This window comes from Capra hircus, chromosome 20 (genome assembly GCF_001704415.2).
Source record: "Capra hircus breed San Clemente chromosome 20, ASM170441v1, whole genome shotgun sequence".
NCBI lineage: Eukaryota > Metazoa > Chordata > Mammalia > Artiodactyla > Bovidae > Capra > Capra hircus.
Genome location: NC_030827.1, coordinates 42169463 through 42187584, shown reverse-complemented (window position 1 = coordinate 42187584; position 18122 = coordinate 42169463). Strand labels below are relative to the sequence as shown.

General features: G+C 40.0%; 1 protein-coding gene across 1 annotated transcript in view; it reads left to right on the top strand.

Annotated features, from left to right (window-relative positions):
• The window catches only part of CDH6 (cadherin 6), a 150729-nt gene that overhangs the window by 100360 nt on the left and 32247 nt on the right, over positions 1 to 18122 (top strand). Inside the window, exon 3 of the mRNA XM_018065738.1 lies at positions 14486 to 14780. Within this exon, the coding sequence (XP_017921227.1) occupies positions 14486 to 14780 (295 nt within the window). The remainder of the gene's footprint in view (positions 1 to 14485; positions 14781 to 18122) is intronic.

Sequence of the window (18122 nt, the reverse complement as noted above, 5' to 3'; positions counted from 1 at the left end):
TTTCACTAGGCCACAATCAAGATGCCTGCAAGATGTCTTTCTGGAGGCTGTAGGGGAGGATCTGTTATCTCCTTGCCTTTTAGAGCTTCTAGACGCTGTCTGGTCTACTTGGTTCATGGAGACCTCCTTTCCTCCATCTTCAAAGACAGCAGCATAGCATCTTCCTCTCTCTGTCTCTCTCTCCTCCTCTTCATCATCACAGTTCCTTCTCTGATCCCAACTCTCCCCTGCTTCTTACCCTTATAAGGGCCCTGGCAATTACACTGAGCTCACCTGGATAATCCAGCCTAATCTTCCTACTTGAAAATCATCTTAATCACCCCTGTAAAATATTTTTTGCCATGTAAGGTGACGTGAGAGTCACTGGGAATTGGGACATGAACATCTTTGGGAGAGCCATTATTCTGCTTACCTCAACTATTATAGCACTAAAGTTTTGTTCATTTAATAGTTACTCTGGTACTTTTGACATTAAATTCAAGATATTGAGTGTAAAAGATAAATGTCAAGGGAGTTAATACATTTCTCCTGAGTTTAGATTTAAAATTCTTTTGCTTTTAGCACTTTTGTCAAAAATTCTCCTTCACATAACACAAGGTCTGTTTCCGTGGTTATTAAATCTTACAAAAGATAAAAGATTGAATTGAATGGGGTCATATGGAAACTCTGCAAATGCAGAACACCTTGTGGTATTATATGAACATATTTTTAAAGTTACAGCATACAAAACGAGAAAAAATATGGAAGGATAAATAGATAGATAGATAGATACATAGATAGATACATAGATAGATATAGGATTCAATCAGTGGTTCTCAAAGGAAGTAATTTTGTCCCTAGGGGACATATGGCAATGTCTGAAGACATTTTTGATGGCCACAACTTGAAAGGTGCCACAGGTATCCAATGGGGAGGGGCCAAGGATGCTGCTAAAATCTTATAAAGCCCAGAATGGAGTTACCCAGCCCCAAATGTGAATAGTACAGAGGTCAAAAATCCTAAATTAGATAGATCTTTGTAACTCAGCACTTAAAATACTGTTTGGTACAGAATAAATCTTTAATGAATGTCATAGTTCAGTTCAGTTGCTCAGTCATGTCCGACTCTTTGAGACCCTAAGGACTGCAGCGTGCCAGGCCACCCTGTCCATCACCAACTCCCAGAGTTTACCCAAACTCATGTCTATTGAGTTGGTGATGCAATCCAACCATCTCATCCTCTGTCATCCCCTCCTCCTCCCGCCTTCAATCTTTCCCACCATCAGGGTCTTTTCCAGTGAGTCAGTTCTTCGCATCAGGTGGCCAAAGTATTGAAGTTTCAGCTTCAGCATCAGGCCTTCCAGTGACTACTCAGGGCTGATTTCCTTTAGGATTGACTGGTTGGATCTCCTTGCAGTCCAAGGGACTCTCAAGAGTCTTCTCCAAAACCACAGTTCAAAAGCATCAATTCTTCAGTGTTCAGCTTTCTGTACAGTCCAACTCTCACATCCATACATGACTACTGGAAAAACCATAGCTTTTACTAGACAGACCTTTGTTAGCAAAGTAATATCTCTGCATTTTAATATGCTGCCTAGGTTGGTCATAACATTTTTTCTTCCAAGGACCAAGCGTCTTTTAATTTCATGGCTGCAGTCACCATCTGCAGTGATTTTGGAGCCCAAAAACGTAAAGTCTGTCACTGTTTCCATTGTTTCCCCATCTATTCGCCATGAAGGCCTGGGACCAGATGCCATGATCTTCGTTTTCTGAACGTTGAGCTTTAAGCCAACTTTTTCACTCTCCTCTTTCACTTTCATCAAGAGGCTCTTTAGTTCTTCTTCACTTTCTACCATAACTGTGGTGTCATCTAAATATCTGAAGTTATTGATATTTTTCCTGGCAATCTTGATTCCAGTTTGTGTTTCATCCAGCCCAGCATTTCTCATGATGTACTCTGCATGTAAGTTAAATAAGCAGGGTGACAATATACAGCCTTGACATACTCCTTACCCGATTTGGAACCAGTCTGTTGTTCCATGTCCAGTTCTAACTGTTGCTTTCTGACCTGCATATAGGTTTCTCAAGAGGCAGGTCAGGTGGTCTGGTATTCCCATCGCTTTGAGAATTTTCCACAGTTTGTTGTGATCTACACAGTCAAAGGCTTTGGCATAGTCAATAAAGCAGAAATAGATGTTTTTCTGGAACTCTCTTGCTTTTTCCATGATCCAATGGGTGTTGGAAATTTCATCTCTGGTTCCTCTGCCTTGTCTAAATCCAGGTTGAACATCTTAAAGTTCACAGTTCATGTACTGTTGAAGCCTGGTTTGGAGATTTTTGAGCATTACTTTACTAGCGTGTGAGATGAGTGTAATTGTGCAGTAGTTTGAGCATTCTTTGGCATTGCTTTTCTTTGAGATTGGAATGAAAACTGACCTTTTCCAGTCCTGTGGCCACTGCTGAGTTCTCCAAGTTTGCTGGCATACTGAGTTCAGCACTTCCACAGCATCATCTTTTAGGATTTTAAATAGCTCAACTGGAATTCCATTCATAGAATTGAATGCAAATATCCAGAGAAAATATATATGTTGTAGTTAACAGACTAGATTATGGTATCAGACTGCCTGGACTCAAATCCTTCTCCTGTTGGTTGTATGATGCTGAGGAGTCACTGAACTCTTACCTTGCCTCAGTTTCCTCATCAGTTGAAGTGATAGGAAGATGGTCATAATGAGTAATAAATTATGTAATCTATGTAACAAGTTACAGCACATTACTTGGCCCATAGTATGGGCTTCATAAATGTTTGCTATTATTTTTTTCCCAAATCCTAGATAGACCCTTGCCAAATGATTAATCAGATAAGAGAAAACTTAAAGATGAAATATTTTCCACTGTTATAAAAGTCAATCAAATTACTTATATAGAAGAATAAAATTTTTTCTGGTCATGATAAGAGGCAACATGGTATAATAGAAAAAGAATATGGGACGTGGAGGCAACCTGATCCTAGGTTTCGTCAGAGGAAGAGAGATTTTCTAGATTCTTTTAGAACCCACTTAACAGATCAAGAGATAAGCCTGGGGACTTCTTTGGTGGTCTAGTGATTAAGAATCTGCCTTGCAATGCAGGGGACATGGGTTCAACCCCTGGTTGGAGAACTAAGATCCCACATGCCTCCAAGCAACTAAGCCCATAGAGTGTCCCTGCACTGCAAAGAAAGATCCCATGTGATGCAACTAAGACCTGATACAGCCAAATAAATAAATATTTTTTTGAAAAAGTGAGAGTAGCCAGGCCAATTTAATAGAACTTGTGAATCCCATTAATAAATGTAATTACCAAAAATTGTCAGTGCCAGGCTCTGAGCTAAAGGCCATTTGTCATTCTTCCTCCTCGGTTATCATCTCAGTTTTTATTGTGGAAATTGACACTTCCTCCCACCAAAACTTGAGTTGTGGGGTATTCTTGAAATCCAAACAGCCAATCCTAAAGGATCTCAATCCTGAATATTCATTGAAAGGACTGATGCTGAAGTCGAAGCTTCAATACTTTGACCACCTGATATAAAGAGCTGACTCATTGGAAAGGACCCTGAATATGGGAAAGATTGAGGGCAGGAGGAGAAGGGGGTGACAGAGGATGAGATGGTTGGATAGCATAACCCACTTAATGAACAATAGTTTGAGCAAACTCCAGGAGATAGTGAAAGACAGGGGAGGCTGGTAGGCTGCAGTCCATGAGGTCACAAAGAGTTGGACAAAACTTAGCAACTGAACAATAAATTCTTGAAACTGAGGGAGGGATTTCACATTCCTGGCTACTAAACACATGAAAACTCACCCCTGTGTGTATCAAAGGTCATTTCTACTTCCCTGAGACAGTGTAGCTCAAGTCCAGAAAAGGAGGCAGTGGGAAGGAGTGGCAAGTTTGTGGGGAGAGGTGAAAACAGAGCAAGTTTTTGCCTTTTTCCCTTTGAGGCAATCATGGTGGGGGAGAAGCTCCTTTTAGCTCCTGGGCTTCTCCAGGGCAGGAAAAGGGTAGATGATCTCACTGATGGTACCTAGTAGTCATGTATGGATGTGAGAGTTGGACTGTGAAGAAGGCTGAGCGACGAAGAATTGATGCTTTTGAACTGTGGTGTTGGATAAGACTCTTGAGAGTCCCTTGGACTGCAAGGAGATCCAACCAGTCCATTCTGAAGGAAATCAACCCTGGGATTTCTTTGGAAGGAATGATGCTAAAGCTGAAACTCCACTACTTTGGCCACCTCATGCGAAGAGTTGACTTATTGGAAGAGACTTTGATGCTGGGAGGGATTGTGGGCAGGAGAACAAGGGGACGACCGAAGATGAGATGGCTGGATGGCATCATTGACTCGATGGGCATGAGTCTGAGTGAACTCCGAGAGTTGGTGATGGACAGGGAGGCCTGGCGTGCTGTGATTCATGGGGTCGCAAAGAGTCAGACACAACTGAGCAACTGAACTGAACTGAACTGAACTGAACCAAGGACAAAGCAATCCTATACCTAAGGTCACATTTGCCAAAGGCAATGGAGAAGTGACTGTCAGACATTAGGAGGTATGTGATGCCAATGAGGCAGGCAGGGTGCATGTAATCACCTCAGACCCTGGAGAGCAGACCTGTGATTTCACTGGGGAGAACCATAGATGCCCCTGAGGAAAATGATGGATGGGAGCTATTGTCTAGAAACCAATGGATCAGAGGCAGTACAGGACTGCCCTTGGCTCCAAAACCCCCAAATTTCCCACTGATTTGGGCCATGTGGATCTCTCCCCTTCATACACTCAGACAGCCTCTTGAACTGAATCAGGAGCAAAGGGAGAAAGCGGAAGCCAGAAAGACTAGGATTTATTTAAAAGAGTTATCTAAAGAAACTGTATTATTGAATCAGGAGACTTAATTGGATTGCACTAAATTATTGACTGAATATTCAATCCAATATCGAGTTCCTAGTACTCAATGGGATTAGAGCTCGAGGAATAAGCTATTTAAAAAACGAAAGAATAAGAAAGTTGCATCTTCCATGCACATCTGAGGGCCGTGTGAGAAAATATGTGACCCTGCACCTCAAGGCAAGGGCACTTCTATTTCAGTTGACTCTACTGTTTTTATTACTCCAGGCACATACTCAAGGCCTCCTCTGATTTTCTCCCGCACGGAGGCTTGAAACCATGCCACGTGCTCACGCTGGTTGCCAAGTCATTTTTCTCCCCTCGGTGATTCAGCCTTCTCTAAGAAGTCTTCCTAACCCATCAAAGAGTTAACATATGCCCTGACATCACCCTGTTCAGCTCGCAAGTTCCCTCTGTGTTGCTCTGTATGTTTCCCTTACCTTGTAGTTGTTGTTCAGTTGCTAAGTCATGTTCGACTCTTTGCTGCCGAATAGACTGCAGCATGCCAGGCTTCTCTGTCCTTCACTATGTCCCGGAGTTTGCTCAAACTCATATCCACTGAGGCGGTGATTATTTCTAACTAATACTTATTAACAGTACTAAAGTGTCTAATTTCTGCTTTTATTCCCTTTCTTTTATATAGCAGTCAGTATTTCCAAGCCTAATTTGAAAATGTATATATCAAAGGTAGATAATAGATGTTTTTTTATCCATTGCCTTATGTAGCTCTTCAGGCCAGTAAGTGTTTTAAAATGGTCATGGTTGACAGTTAAATTATATTTTAGTAGAACAGTGTTTCCGTGAAATGGAGCATTTTCCATTCATTTTCCATCAGCTTCAGCAGCAGGATGATACTCGAAATATGGCTGCGTAAAATCTTGACGCTTCTTCACCCTTAACAGATGACTTCTGTCTCAGCCCTTACAGTGTTTGAGGTACTCAAGGGACTATCTTTTCAACAAATCCAGTACAAGTTTATTTTGTTATTGAAGTTTAATTGGTTATTAAATAAAATATTTTATATCTAAGGTGATAACTTGAATCCTCTCTCGGATTGCTCAGATTAGATAATGTGCTTACTGTTTGGTTGTTGTTGTTGTTGATCACTAATTATGTCCAACTCTTCTTGTGACCCCATGGACTATAGCCCACCAGGCTCCTCTGTCCATGGGATTCTCCAGGCAAGAATCCTGAAGTAGCTTGCCATTTCCTTCTCTAAGGGATCGTCCTGACCCAGGGATCTCCTGCATTGGCGGGCAGATTCTTTACCATTGAGCCATCTGGGAAACCCTAGTTGCTAATTTATCTGGCAACTTCAGGAACATATATTCCTGATATATAGAATTATCCTAAAATCAAGTGAGAAAGCAGGTGGAAGACACTAAGATTTATTGATTATCTTCTATGTTTCAGAAACTGTCATTGATTATTGATATTTCATGCAATTTTATCTTTATAAATTTCATTCTTTCTTTCTTTGTAATCATTCATTGTTGAAGATCTATAATGTGCCAATATGTCAAGTGCTGAGAATACAGAAGTGAGCCAGACAGGTTTGGTCTTTTTTCATGAAGTTTGCAATCTAGTTGTTTGCTGACTAAAACATGAAAATAGCTGTGAAATTCTCAAAAAAAAAAAAAAAGAAAGAAAAAGAAATCAAGAATGTGCTGATGGCTAACTAGGGAAGAAATTGGGAGACTCTAGCAGGAGAATATAACTTAGACTAGCCACTTAGGGAAGACTTCCCTGTGGAGATTAAGATTACAAAGACCTGATGTATGAATTGTTTAAGTTCATCTAATTGCAGAAAGGAAAACAGATGGAAAGGAAACAAGACAAGCTGTGTGGGAGAGCCTCATTGCAATAGACCAAGGAGCTGTGCTGGTGACTTGAACCAGGGTAGCCCAAGGAGGAATGGAGATAAAGTAGGTGGTGAGTGCCCCGGAGGAGGAAATGGCTCCTACTCCAGTATTCCTGCCTGGGAAATCCCATGGACAGAGGAGCCTGGCGAGTTATGGTCCATGCTGCTGCTGCTGCCGCTGCTGCTAAGTCGCTTCAGTCGTGTCCGACTCCGTGCGACCCCATAGACGGCAGCCCACCAGGCTACCCCATCCCTGGGATTCTCCAGGCAAGAACACTAGAGTGGGTTGCCATTTCCTTCTCCAATGCATAAAAGTGAAAAGTGAAAGTGAAGTCACTCAGTCGTATCCGACTCTTAGCGACCCCATGGACTGCAGCCTACCAGGCTCCTCCGTCCACGGGATTTTCCAGGCAAGAGTACTGGAGTGGGGTGCCATTGCCTTCTCCGACAGGTCACAAAAGTCAGACAACTTAGCTACTAAACCACCACCACAAGGTGGTGAGTCAAGATTTAGGTAAGAGGTAGCATTGGCAGGAGTTAGGGGTCTAATGAATGTGGAGACAGAGACAGAAGGGGGATTTAGGGGGACTCTCTGGTGGTCCTTATGATTTTGATGTAAACGTGAAGTATTCAACAGGCGGATTTTGAAGGTGAAAAGGCTTGTGTCTGAATTCTGACTTTCCTACTGATCAACTAAGTTAATTAGATTATTGTAGTAGTCATACTGTTCATCTTTAAGACAAAACTCAAAATAATTAACTTTGCCAGGTAGTCCTCCTCTCCTTGTCCCTTAAATGTGGATATTCCTTAGGTCCTTGTCTTCCCTCATTTCACATGAAGTGAAGTGAAGTCGCTCAGTCGTGTCCGACTCTTTGCAATCCCATGGACTGCAGCCCTACCAGGCTCCACCGTCCATGGGATTTTCCAGGCAAGAATACTGGAGTGGGCTGCCATTTCTTTCTCCAGGGGATCTTCCCAACCCAGGGATCAAACCTGGGTCTCTTGCATTGCAGACACTTTACCGTCTGAGCTACCAGGGAAGCCCTCTAAATGAGATTATCCATCTATTTTCATAGATTCAACTATTATCTATATGCCATTAATGTCCAAATCGCTATATAACCCCAGAGCAGACATTTTCTTGAGATCCAGAGTTATGGATACAGCTAATTCCCAGGCAAGTATCTTGGACAACTTACACTCAGTACTTCCCAACTGACTTAATCACCTCTCCAAACCATTCTTTTTTTATTTATTTATTTTTGAGTTTTGTCTTAAAGATGAACAGCATGACTACTACAGTAATCTAATTAATTTAGTTCATCAGTAGGAAAGTCAGAATTCAGACACAAGCCTTTTTACCTTCAAAATCTACCTGTTGAATACTTCATATTTATGATGTAAGAGGACAGAAGGAAAAGAGGACAACAGAGGATAAGATGGTTGAATAGCATCAGTGACTCAATGGACATGAATCTGAGCAAACTCTGGGAAATAGTGAAGGACAGGGAAACCTGGCATGCTGCAGTTCATGGGGTCGCAAAAGGGTCAGACATGACTTAGCCTGAACAACTAAATGATGTAAGAATAATTTATTGAAGCATATCTCTGAGCTTGGTCTTCTGTTAACCGTTTTACATATATTGTTTTATCAATTTTCAGAGCAACCTACCTGTAAACTAAGTATCAGTATTATTCTTATGTAGATGAGAAAAAGACCTGGAGAAATTAACTAAGTTCCCCAAAGTTATACAACTACCACATAGCGTGACGTATACCCATTGCTTTCCTTTGCCCAAGATCATGCGTGCTTTGAACATTAGTACTAGTGCTCAAACTTGAGCACTCATCAGAATTACTGGAGGGCTTCTTGAAACACAGACTGCTGAGCGACACCCTTTGAGTTTCTGATTCTGGTGGTAGATGAGGTCTGAGATTTTGCATGGCTAACTAGTTCCAACAGCCCACCACAATAATATTGGGTGGGCAAAAAGTTCATTCTTAACATCTTATAGAAAAACACAAATGAAATTTTGGCCACCCAATATTCTGCCATCAGCATTTTAACTTGTAAAAAAACACATCAGATATAAATTAGTTAACTCATACTAACCACTAACATCCAAATATAGCATTATTAAAATATGTTGATAATATAAAATTTTATTAAAAGATTTTTTACCTATCTAATCCTATGATCTCTAAAACAGAATCCACTCCTAATCCCTATCATGGACTCTGAGAAATTACTTCCAGATGTAAACTCTGTCTAACAAGCTCTTCACACAAGCTTTTTACAACATCAAGTGTAATTATTAGCATTATGTATATGTGCATTATGTCAAGATATGTATGTGTATACATACATATATTGAATTCAGTTAAGCTTCAATTTGTCCTAACTTGATTTGTAAATTTATTCTCCCAATTTAAAATATTATTCAGTCTGTTTGGCACAAAGGTGGTCTCTCTGCTGCAAACCCAGTTTCTACACTTCAGTCCCAATCAAACATCTTTTAACCATGGCTGTTCTCTGATTCTTGTACATCTCAGCTTAGCACTCATTCCATCTCTTAAAGGGCCGCATTACTTTCTATGAGTGTATTAGTCATAACCCAGTTTTTTATTTTAGAAAAAAAAATCACATAATTCCTTCCCCTGTTAAGGTACTTTCAGATGTGTCATGTAGGTATGCTTCTGTTTAAACTCTGCTTTCTTGTCTCAATGATGCTTAGAAAATTCAGTTTAGTTATTGACTTAGACAAGTGACTCAGAGACACATAGGTAATGAGGGGAAGGGAGCAGCATTAACTAGCTCCATAAACCACTAAAAATCTGTACAATTAGTGTCTCACCTTTGAATTGGAGTCAAAATCAAGCTGGGAGGTGGTACACATAACAGGTAAAAAGATATTGGCACTGCTTTGGTGATGCCTGTCATGGAGTCATATCTGTAACACCAAATTCCTGCATTTACTTGTTAAGGTACTACACTTAAAAAAATAATGACAGAGCTTCCCTGGTGGTCTGGTGGTTAAGAATCCACCTGCCAATGTAGGGGACATCGGTTTGATCCCTGATCAAGAAAGATTCCTCATGTTGCAAGGCAACGAAGCCCTGTTGCCACAACTACTGAAGTCTGAACACCCAGGGCCCGTGCTCCACAAGAGAAGCCTCTGCAATGAGAAGCTTGTGCACCGCAACTCGAAGGCAGCCCCCACTCACTGCAACTAGCAAACCAGCAGTGAAGACCCAGGGCAAACAGAAAGTTAAATAAATAAATAAAATTTTTAACTTTATTATTTTAAAAATAATGATGATGATAAGTCAACAGAAAAACAAGCAAAGACCAAGAGCTCCTCCTGAAACAAAATCCTCCAGGTACAATAGTAAGAAGTCCAGAGAGCCCCAGACGAAATGTGACTTTCTGAGGAAAGTGGATAATTTTTACTTGATGGTGAATCATTAAAAGTGAACCAGATGATTAAACTTAATGGGACAGCCACATTAAACTGAAATTAGTAAAAAAACATGCCTCAGGCAGCCTACAACCTTTTATTTGTTGTTGTTTAACTTCTGCCTTTTACAGTGGCCATGATGAATGACATCACAAAAGAAAAAAATCCAATTAAATTCTAAGAGCTCAATAAACCCCTAATGTCTGCTTGTCACCACCATTTTCACTTGCACTGATGTCTTATGTTTCCTCTTCTCCCCAAGAAGAGAAAAAAAAGAACTGGTCCCAGGAGGGGTTCAGCAGAGGGGGACCTGAGTAGAGAAAGAGCACACTAAGGCTTCCAGAAGTTTCTATTCTGTGCACTTCATCCGATGCAGACACTGTGCTGGAAGGGGGGTGAGGTTAAATTGTTTTATTATCATAGAATGTCTTTGTGAAGAGATGCATTTTCCGACTAGTTTTCAAATATTGATAAATCAGAAGTGCAATCTGCCGAGCAATCCCTGTTCACACTCTTAGTTGGCATCTCCACTGCCCTTTCATATTGTCCAGTGTTTGTTCTATAAGTCATCAACATGGTGTCTCCTGACAGCTAAAAATAAGTTTCTGGTTACTTTTACCTGAATAAATCTTGTGACCAGATATGGTATTCACCTACTAAGTGTGCAGCGATTACGTATTGAAAGTGATGAAAGAACCAGTCGAGGGGAGTCTAAAATCTAGTGGAATGCAGAATATAATAAATCACATGGAAAGATAACAGTTGCCACCTGGTAGAAGAATACTGGCTTTTGATAACAGATTTTACCTCAGCGATACCGTGTGTTTGTTAAATGGGGTTTTCAAAGTCCTCAAAAAAAGTTCTCAAAGTCAAAATAAAAGCAAAAACCTGTTTATTATGAACTAAGAGCTAATCATAGTAACGGTGTCTTAAATTTGGAAGACACTTTATAAAGCACATGCTTTTATCCCATGTTTATGTAGAAATAAACATAGTCTTTGCATATAGTCTCTACAGAGTGCTCCATGACAGCCTTGTCCTGTAGCCCCATTATCTTCATTTTCTGGTAAGGATCCTGGTGCTGGGAGGTAAGTTGACTCTCCTATGATCTCACACTTGGTGAGTGAGAGGATGAGCAAGAGCCACACGTGGTTCTCCTGATGTGCTCCCTGCACTGCACCAGGCTGCTGGCCATGGCTGCCCCGCAGCCAGATCCAACGGGCAGTGACATTGCTTTAGTTACTCGTGAGTTAATGAAATAGCTTTTTAAGAGCTCTCTTCAGTCATTAGAATTTGACAATGGAGAGTTAAAACTTTCCCCAGTGGCTCTTTCTGTGTAATCAGGGTTTCAACATTTTCTTAGCATATCACATTACTCAAATCATGGTATGCACTTGTTTTACATTTCTTATTGCGTTTGTCTCACTTCTTAGCAATTTCCTCCCTGTTCCCATTTATCTTGCATTATTTCTGTCAAATTGCTTTCAAGGCTACTAATTGCATGAATAATATTCTCTTCCTCAAACTCTGCTGTTAACTAGCAATAGCTGTGTGGTGTTGGGCACAGTTTATCTCTCAAAATGAGGTGGTTGCACAGAATAATCTATAAGTCTCTTCTTGCACTCAAAGTCTAATCTGACTCTCACACGATCTGTGATTTGGGAAACTCTATGTACTCTAGATGGAGAAGGCAATGGCACCCTACTCCAGTACCCTTGCCTGAAAAATCCCATGCACAGAGGAGCCTGGTGGGCTACAGTCCATGGGGTCGCTAAGAGTCGGACACGACTAAGCAACTTCACTTTCATTTTTCACTTTCATGCATTGGAGAAGGAAATGGCAACCCACTCCAGTGTTCTTGCCTGGAGAATCCCAGGGACGGGGTAGCCTGGTGGGCTGCCGTCTATGGAGTCGCACGGAGTCAGACACGACTAAAGCGACTTAGCAGCAGCAGCAGCAGCAGCAGCAGCAGCAGCAGCAGCAGCAGCAGCAGCATGTACTCTAGAGCCTCAGTTTCTTGACTCTGCAATGATACATTCAGTTAGCTCATGTTTCCCAAAATGAGTTTCTTGGAAAACTGTTTTGGGGAACATCAGCATGGATCACACCCAAAAAGGATTCATAAGCAAAGAAAGTTCAGGAAAACCAGGTCAAAAACTGTAGGTACTCATAGCCTTTCTTAAGTTAATGGGCAGTGGGAGACTCCAAGAAAGAGGCAGAATATGAAGTATTTCCCAAAATTATTGGGCCACGGAACATTTTTTTCTCAGCATTTTGTATAAATTATATTCCATGGGACATAGTTATATAAAGTCCGGATTACATGTTTTTAAGTCCCCCTTTGGCCCGAAGATTCTATTTTCAAATATGTTTGTACAAGTTGCTCTGAATATTCCATGCAGTGTTAATCAAGAGAACACAGAGTTGGTTTGCCTGTTGCTGGTGTTGCCATTACTATTGTAACATAGCTGATGCTCCACTTACACAGAGTTGAAATAAGGTAGAGATTGTTACCAAACAGAATTTGGGTCTGCTCAACTGCTAAACAGCAAAGCCAATCTACTGACGCCAGGTTGTAACAAAGGAAAGTACAGCATATAATGTAGGCACCAAGCAAGGAGAATGGGCAGCTCATGCTCAAAAGACCCAGATTCCCTGATAGCTTTCAGGAAAGGGTTTTTAAAGGCAACATTTGGCGTGAAAACTGCTGCTTACAGACCTTCTTCTGACTGGTTGATGGTAAGGTAACAGGGTAATGTTTCAGGAATCATAATTATCAACCTTCTGGTTTCAAACAATCTGGGGTCTACATGCTTGTGGTAGCATGTAAAATACCATCCTCCACCTTGTGTGGGGGGCTTAGTTCCTGCAGAACTCAAAATATTTGTCAGATTGTTATGTATATCTCTTAGGACTGTGTATAACTAGGACTGTCTTATCACTGAATGATTTGCTTTTCCTTTGTTTGTGCATTCCCTCACTTCCCTAATTAGTAACTGCTTGAGTCTGCTCTTTGGAACTCAGGCAAGGCCCAGGAGACTAAAGCCTTTTTCTACAAACAAGAAAGAGGAAACACAGAAGGGCTTTTATACCCAAGAGGACCTCACAGTGTCCTCACAGGTTTCAAGATTAGCAGCCTTCCTATGAACGCTAACCTTTCTGTATGTATACTTACAACTGAAGTCTGAAAAAAGTTCCTGATAAAAAGCACTTTTTGAAAAAATTTGTGAAGAGCCTTAGATTATCAGAAGACCTGTGAGACAGTGCCCAAAGTCTTGCTGAGGTGGGAAAAAGGGAACTAAAGAAACAGCAGGGAAGTCAACACAGTGGAAATGAAATTCAGAATAAGTAACATGGGCTACATTTTCAAGTTAAGATCATCCTCTTCACTTCAGTTGTGTCTTTATGTTCATTAGCTCAACCCTTTACCCAGACCCATTTCACTGGCTGTTTATCTTATCAGAGCCTCTGCTTGATTGCCTTCAGGGGCAGAGAACCAACTACTTCATAAGGCAGATTATTCAATTTTAGGCTAAGTTTTAGAAGGTCCTTTCCCATATTAAACTAAAATATGTGTTAAATATTATTATTCCAAGTGACCGTATAAATTACCTAGCTGGTGGGGATTCAAGGCATTGTCCCTGGCAGCACTTAAGATTTTTTTTTTTTTCAAACACTTTGAGTTGAATTTCATAAATAAATAAATTTCACAATTCCTAGAAAATTGACTATAATCTCCATCATATTAAAATTTAAAAAAATTTACTAGCTTCCTTAAATTCACCAAGATAGCAACGTGTAGATGCAGAATGTACTCTCTGATTAAAAAATCCAAAATCTTTTTCTTAACAGTGTATTGCTTCTATAGTGAGTATGTGTACATAAAAGTGAGGCGGTGGCTGTATTAATAGAATCTGAAAGCTGTAGTGAAAATAGAGAAATAGTGAAAATTGTTCTGCTCCAGCCAGGCTAAGATGCGTCCTTGGGCATTTTTCTATTGTTCTGGCCTGTAGTTTTTGATTCTTCAAAATGAACATTACTAAATTTTACACGAGTTCCAGTTCTGGAAATTTCTGTGATTATAAGGAAACATGCTCATTAAAAAAGTGGCATTTACTATTGAGGATTTCAGTAAACAGTAAAAGAAAAAAAATCTGCAACCCTTAGAAAGACTTAGATGAAAATTAACATAGCATTGCATCATAAAGACAAACGGTTTAGGATCACATGCTTGACTTTTACTTTCTTTAATTTTTTTTTTCTACACTAGTTACATTCAGACCAGGATAGAGGAGATGGATCACTTAAATATATCCTTTCAGGAGATGGAGCAGGAGATCTCTTCATTATCAATGAAAACACAGGGGACATACAGGCCACAAAGAGGCTGGACAGGGAAGAAAAACCTGTTTACATACTTCGAGCTCAGGCTATAAACAGAAAAACAGGGAGACCTGTGGAGCCCGAGTCTGAATTCATCATCAAGATCCATGACATCAATGACAATGAACCAATATTCACCAAGGAGGTTTACACGGCCACTGTTCCTGAAATGTCTGATGTCGGTAAGTGAGATGTGATTCAATTGTTTCCTCTAGTACATCAACTGAATCAGGAATCCTATGAGTGAAATTTGCTGAACTGAATGAACTTGGATGCTACATTCTAGATGCACTGTGTTTCAAACAATCCATTTAGGTCCTTTTTATAAGTGGACTAGTGTCTCCTAAGATTAGTCTTATTATTTTTAAGAAAACAACATTTCCTCTAGTGATTAGGGAATGAAAAGTGGCAGAGTGAGAAGGGCAGGGAGAAGGAGAGATCATTTCATCTGTTTCCTCTCTCACTCTAAACGCCCACTTTATTGCTTGATATCCTCTCTATTTCTCTTAGCTCATAGTAGAATTGGGCATTAGGTAAGGATCTCCCCAGTGGAAAACAAAAGCCCCGAGTTTACAGTTCAGACTGAAGAGTGATTATATTTGAGAAAGAGACTCAAAGAAAACTTTTTTTAAAAATCCATCAATAATACACAGATGGTGTCTATGGGATATATTCTTTATTAAGTGGTGAAAATTGAGACTTTCATGACATTAATATGGTAAGTTAATACTCTGTGCAAAATTCTACTATCAATTTTAATGTGTGCATTTAGTTTGCTTAGATTGGGAAAAACGTGAATTTTTCTTAAATTAAGAAAAAAATCCTACTGACATCATTGTTAACCACATTAAAACACTTCAGGAGAGACAGTGACAAATTTTCAACTACTTGTGTAAAGGGTTATTTTAAGTTTCACTCGGTGTCAAGTTCAAAAGGGCTAGATTACATAATAAAAACATTTCCATCATTCTGTGAGTCAGATATCAAGGATATTTCAGTTCACAGTTCCAAGACTTGAACAATAGCTAATCTACAGAAATGATTATAAAACATCCAAATGTTTCTCATGAAGAAGTGGCTCATCTCATTACTTGAAGTCACTTTGTTTTGTTAGAAAAATCACAAATCATCACCAAAGTGGAGGATTAGAATTCTTTTAAACAGAAGATTTGTTCGGAAAAAAATATTTTTCCTCTGGGTGGTAAAAGGCAAAAAGAATTAATGAAAGACTGTCTGGTCATCAGCACCATGCAGAGCAGCTATAACCAGATGTGAAAAGTGTGGCTGTACGATATAAGGGGCACCATTTGCTTCTGAAGCCATTATAGAGTAAAATATGTTTTATAAATATTTGGGTGGTAGCTGGCAATAACAGGTCTTGAGGAAAAGCAGGCTTTCTCCAATTTGCACAGAGGCGCAGTTATGTTGATATTCATCATTATCATAAATTAACATGGCATTATTGTGATAATAAAGGCATCCTAAAGGAATCACATAAAGGTAGTGGGACAGCAAACAAGGTGGTATAAATGGACTTTGGTATCAAATGGACCGGAGTGTGAAACTATCACTACTAATAAGCAACCATGTAGCCTTAGGCAAATAAACGACTTGATGTCTCTGACCCTCCAGTTTTATATTTATAAAAAAGAAATAATAAACATCAACTCCTAAATCCTTACCATAAGAATGAAAGGGAAAAACAAGTGCACAGCCCCAAGTACCACATCAGCAACTAATAGGCAGTCAAAATATCCAGATAATCATACTCTAAAAGCAATCAAGTTGTGCATTGATGTCAAGTAAGAACATAGGTGTTTGTTGACTTCTACTATTAATTCTCACTCTAAAATCTTATGCTTTCATTCTCCCCTCATTCCTTGCTAAATTATAAAGATGGATGCTCTATCTCATGCATCAACATCCAAGAGTATGCCACCCTAAGACCGTATAGTGTATTAGTTCAATAAATAGAATTGGTTGGATATTATAAAAGTAGGGTGAAAATTCCAGTATTCCCTAACTGTGACTTCCCTACCCTGCTCATGGACAGGAGAATTCTATCAGTATGTTTACTCTGTCTAATGTGAATACCAAAAATCATCCGCAAAATGATGTTACTCAGAGGGTCTTACCTTTTTAGGAAGTCACAGACCCTTTTCAGAATCAGATAAAATCTGTGGCATTTCTCCACTGTGTCATATCCATTTAGGCATACACATAAAAATTTGCATGGAATTTCATGGGGATTAGGGCTGCTGTCTATGGGTCTCACAGAGTCGGACATGACTGAAGCAACTTAGCAGCAGCAGCAGGGGTACTTTGAAGGTTGGTCTCTAAAATAAGAATGCCAATCTGAAACAACATAGCTTTCTTTATACATTTAATTATAATCATCTTTGGGGATTATAAATTCCAGATGTGTATTCTCCACTATTCCAATTAATTCTTTACTTAATCCAAAAATACTTCTCTTAACGTTCAAGAGAAGGTCTTTCAACCTCTTAGATTCTATCAGATAGATTTATCACCTAGGATGCTTTTATTTATAAGTAACAGAAAACTTCGTTCAAATTACTTTAAACAATGAAAGTATTTATTGGTCACATTAAGTCTAAAAGCAAAGTGGACTTTGAACATAGTTTGATTTGGATTCTAGCTATTTCTCTGTAGTTTTGTCCTATTCAGCTTTGTCCTCGGACTGGCATTGCCAAGATCACAAAATAGCTGCTGCATTTTCAGGCTCCACATCAGCACGTTACATTCAGGGAGCAAAAGCACCTATGATGCAACAAATTTTCAGCAAAATCACAAATGGCCCTCCAACTAAACAATACCTAAATTAATCCTTGTAGAGAAAGTAGTACAAGATGCCAATAGATTTAGGCCTAGACAACTTGAAGGAATCACTGTAGCAAAAACCCAATCAAATTTCACCCTCGGAGATGGATTGGAATCAGTTCCATCCAAAGTCATGATCATTCCCATGCTCCCCTTTAAGTTAATCCTTGTTGTTTTTAGTCACTAATGGGAAGCGAATGTCGCTCAGTCATGTCTGACTCTTTGCGACCTCATGGACTGTAGCCCACCAGGCTCTTCTGTTCATGGGAATTCTCCAGGCAAGAATACAGCAGATGGGTAGCCATTCCCTTCTCCAGGGGATTGTCTCAACCCAGGGATCAAACCCAGGTCTCCTGCATTGCAAGCAGATTCTTTACCAGCTGAGTGACCATATCCAATTCTTTTGCAGCCCCATGAACTGTAGCCTGCCAGTCTTCTCTGTCCATGGGATTTCCTAGGCAAGAATACTGGAGTGGGTTGCCATTTCCTTCTCTGAGGAATGATCCCAACCCAGATATCGAACCTATGTCCCCTGAATTGCAGGCGGATTCTTTACCACTGAGTCACCTGGGAAGCCCAATTTAATCCTTTCAATATTTATGAATGTTGCTCTCATTCCTTCAGAATAAGAAATCCAAGGTTTTTTAGCCTAGCATCCTACTGTGGTTCTGCACTCCCTTGCC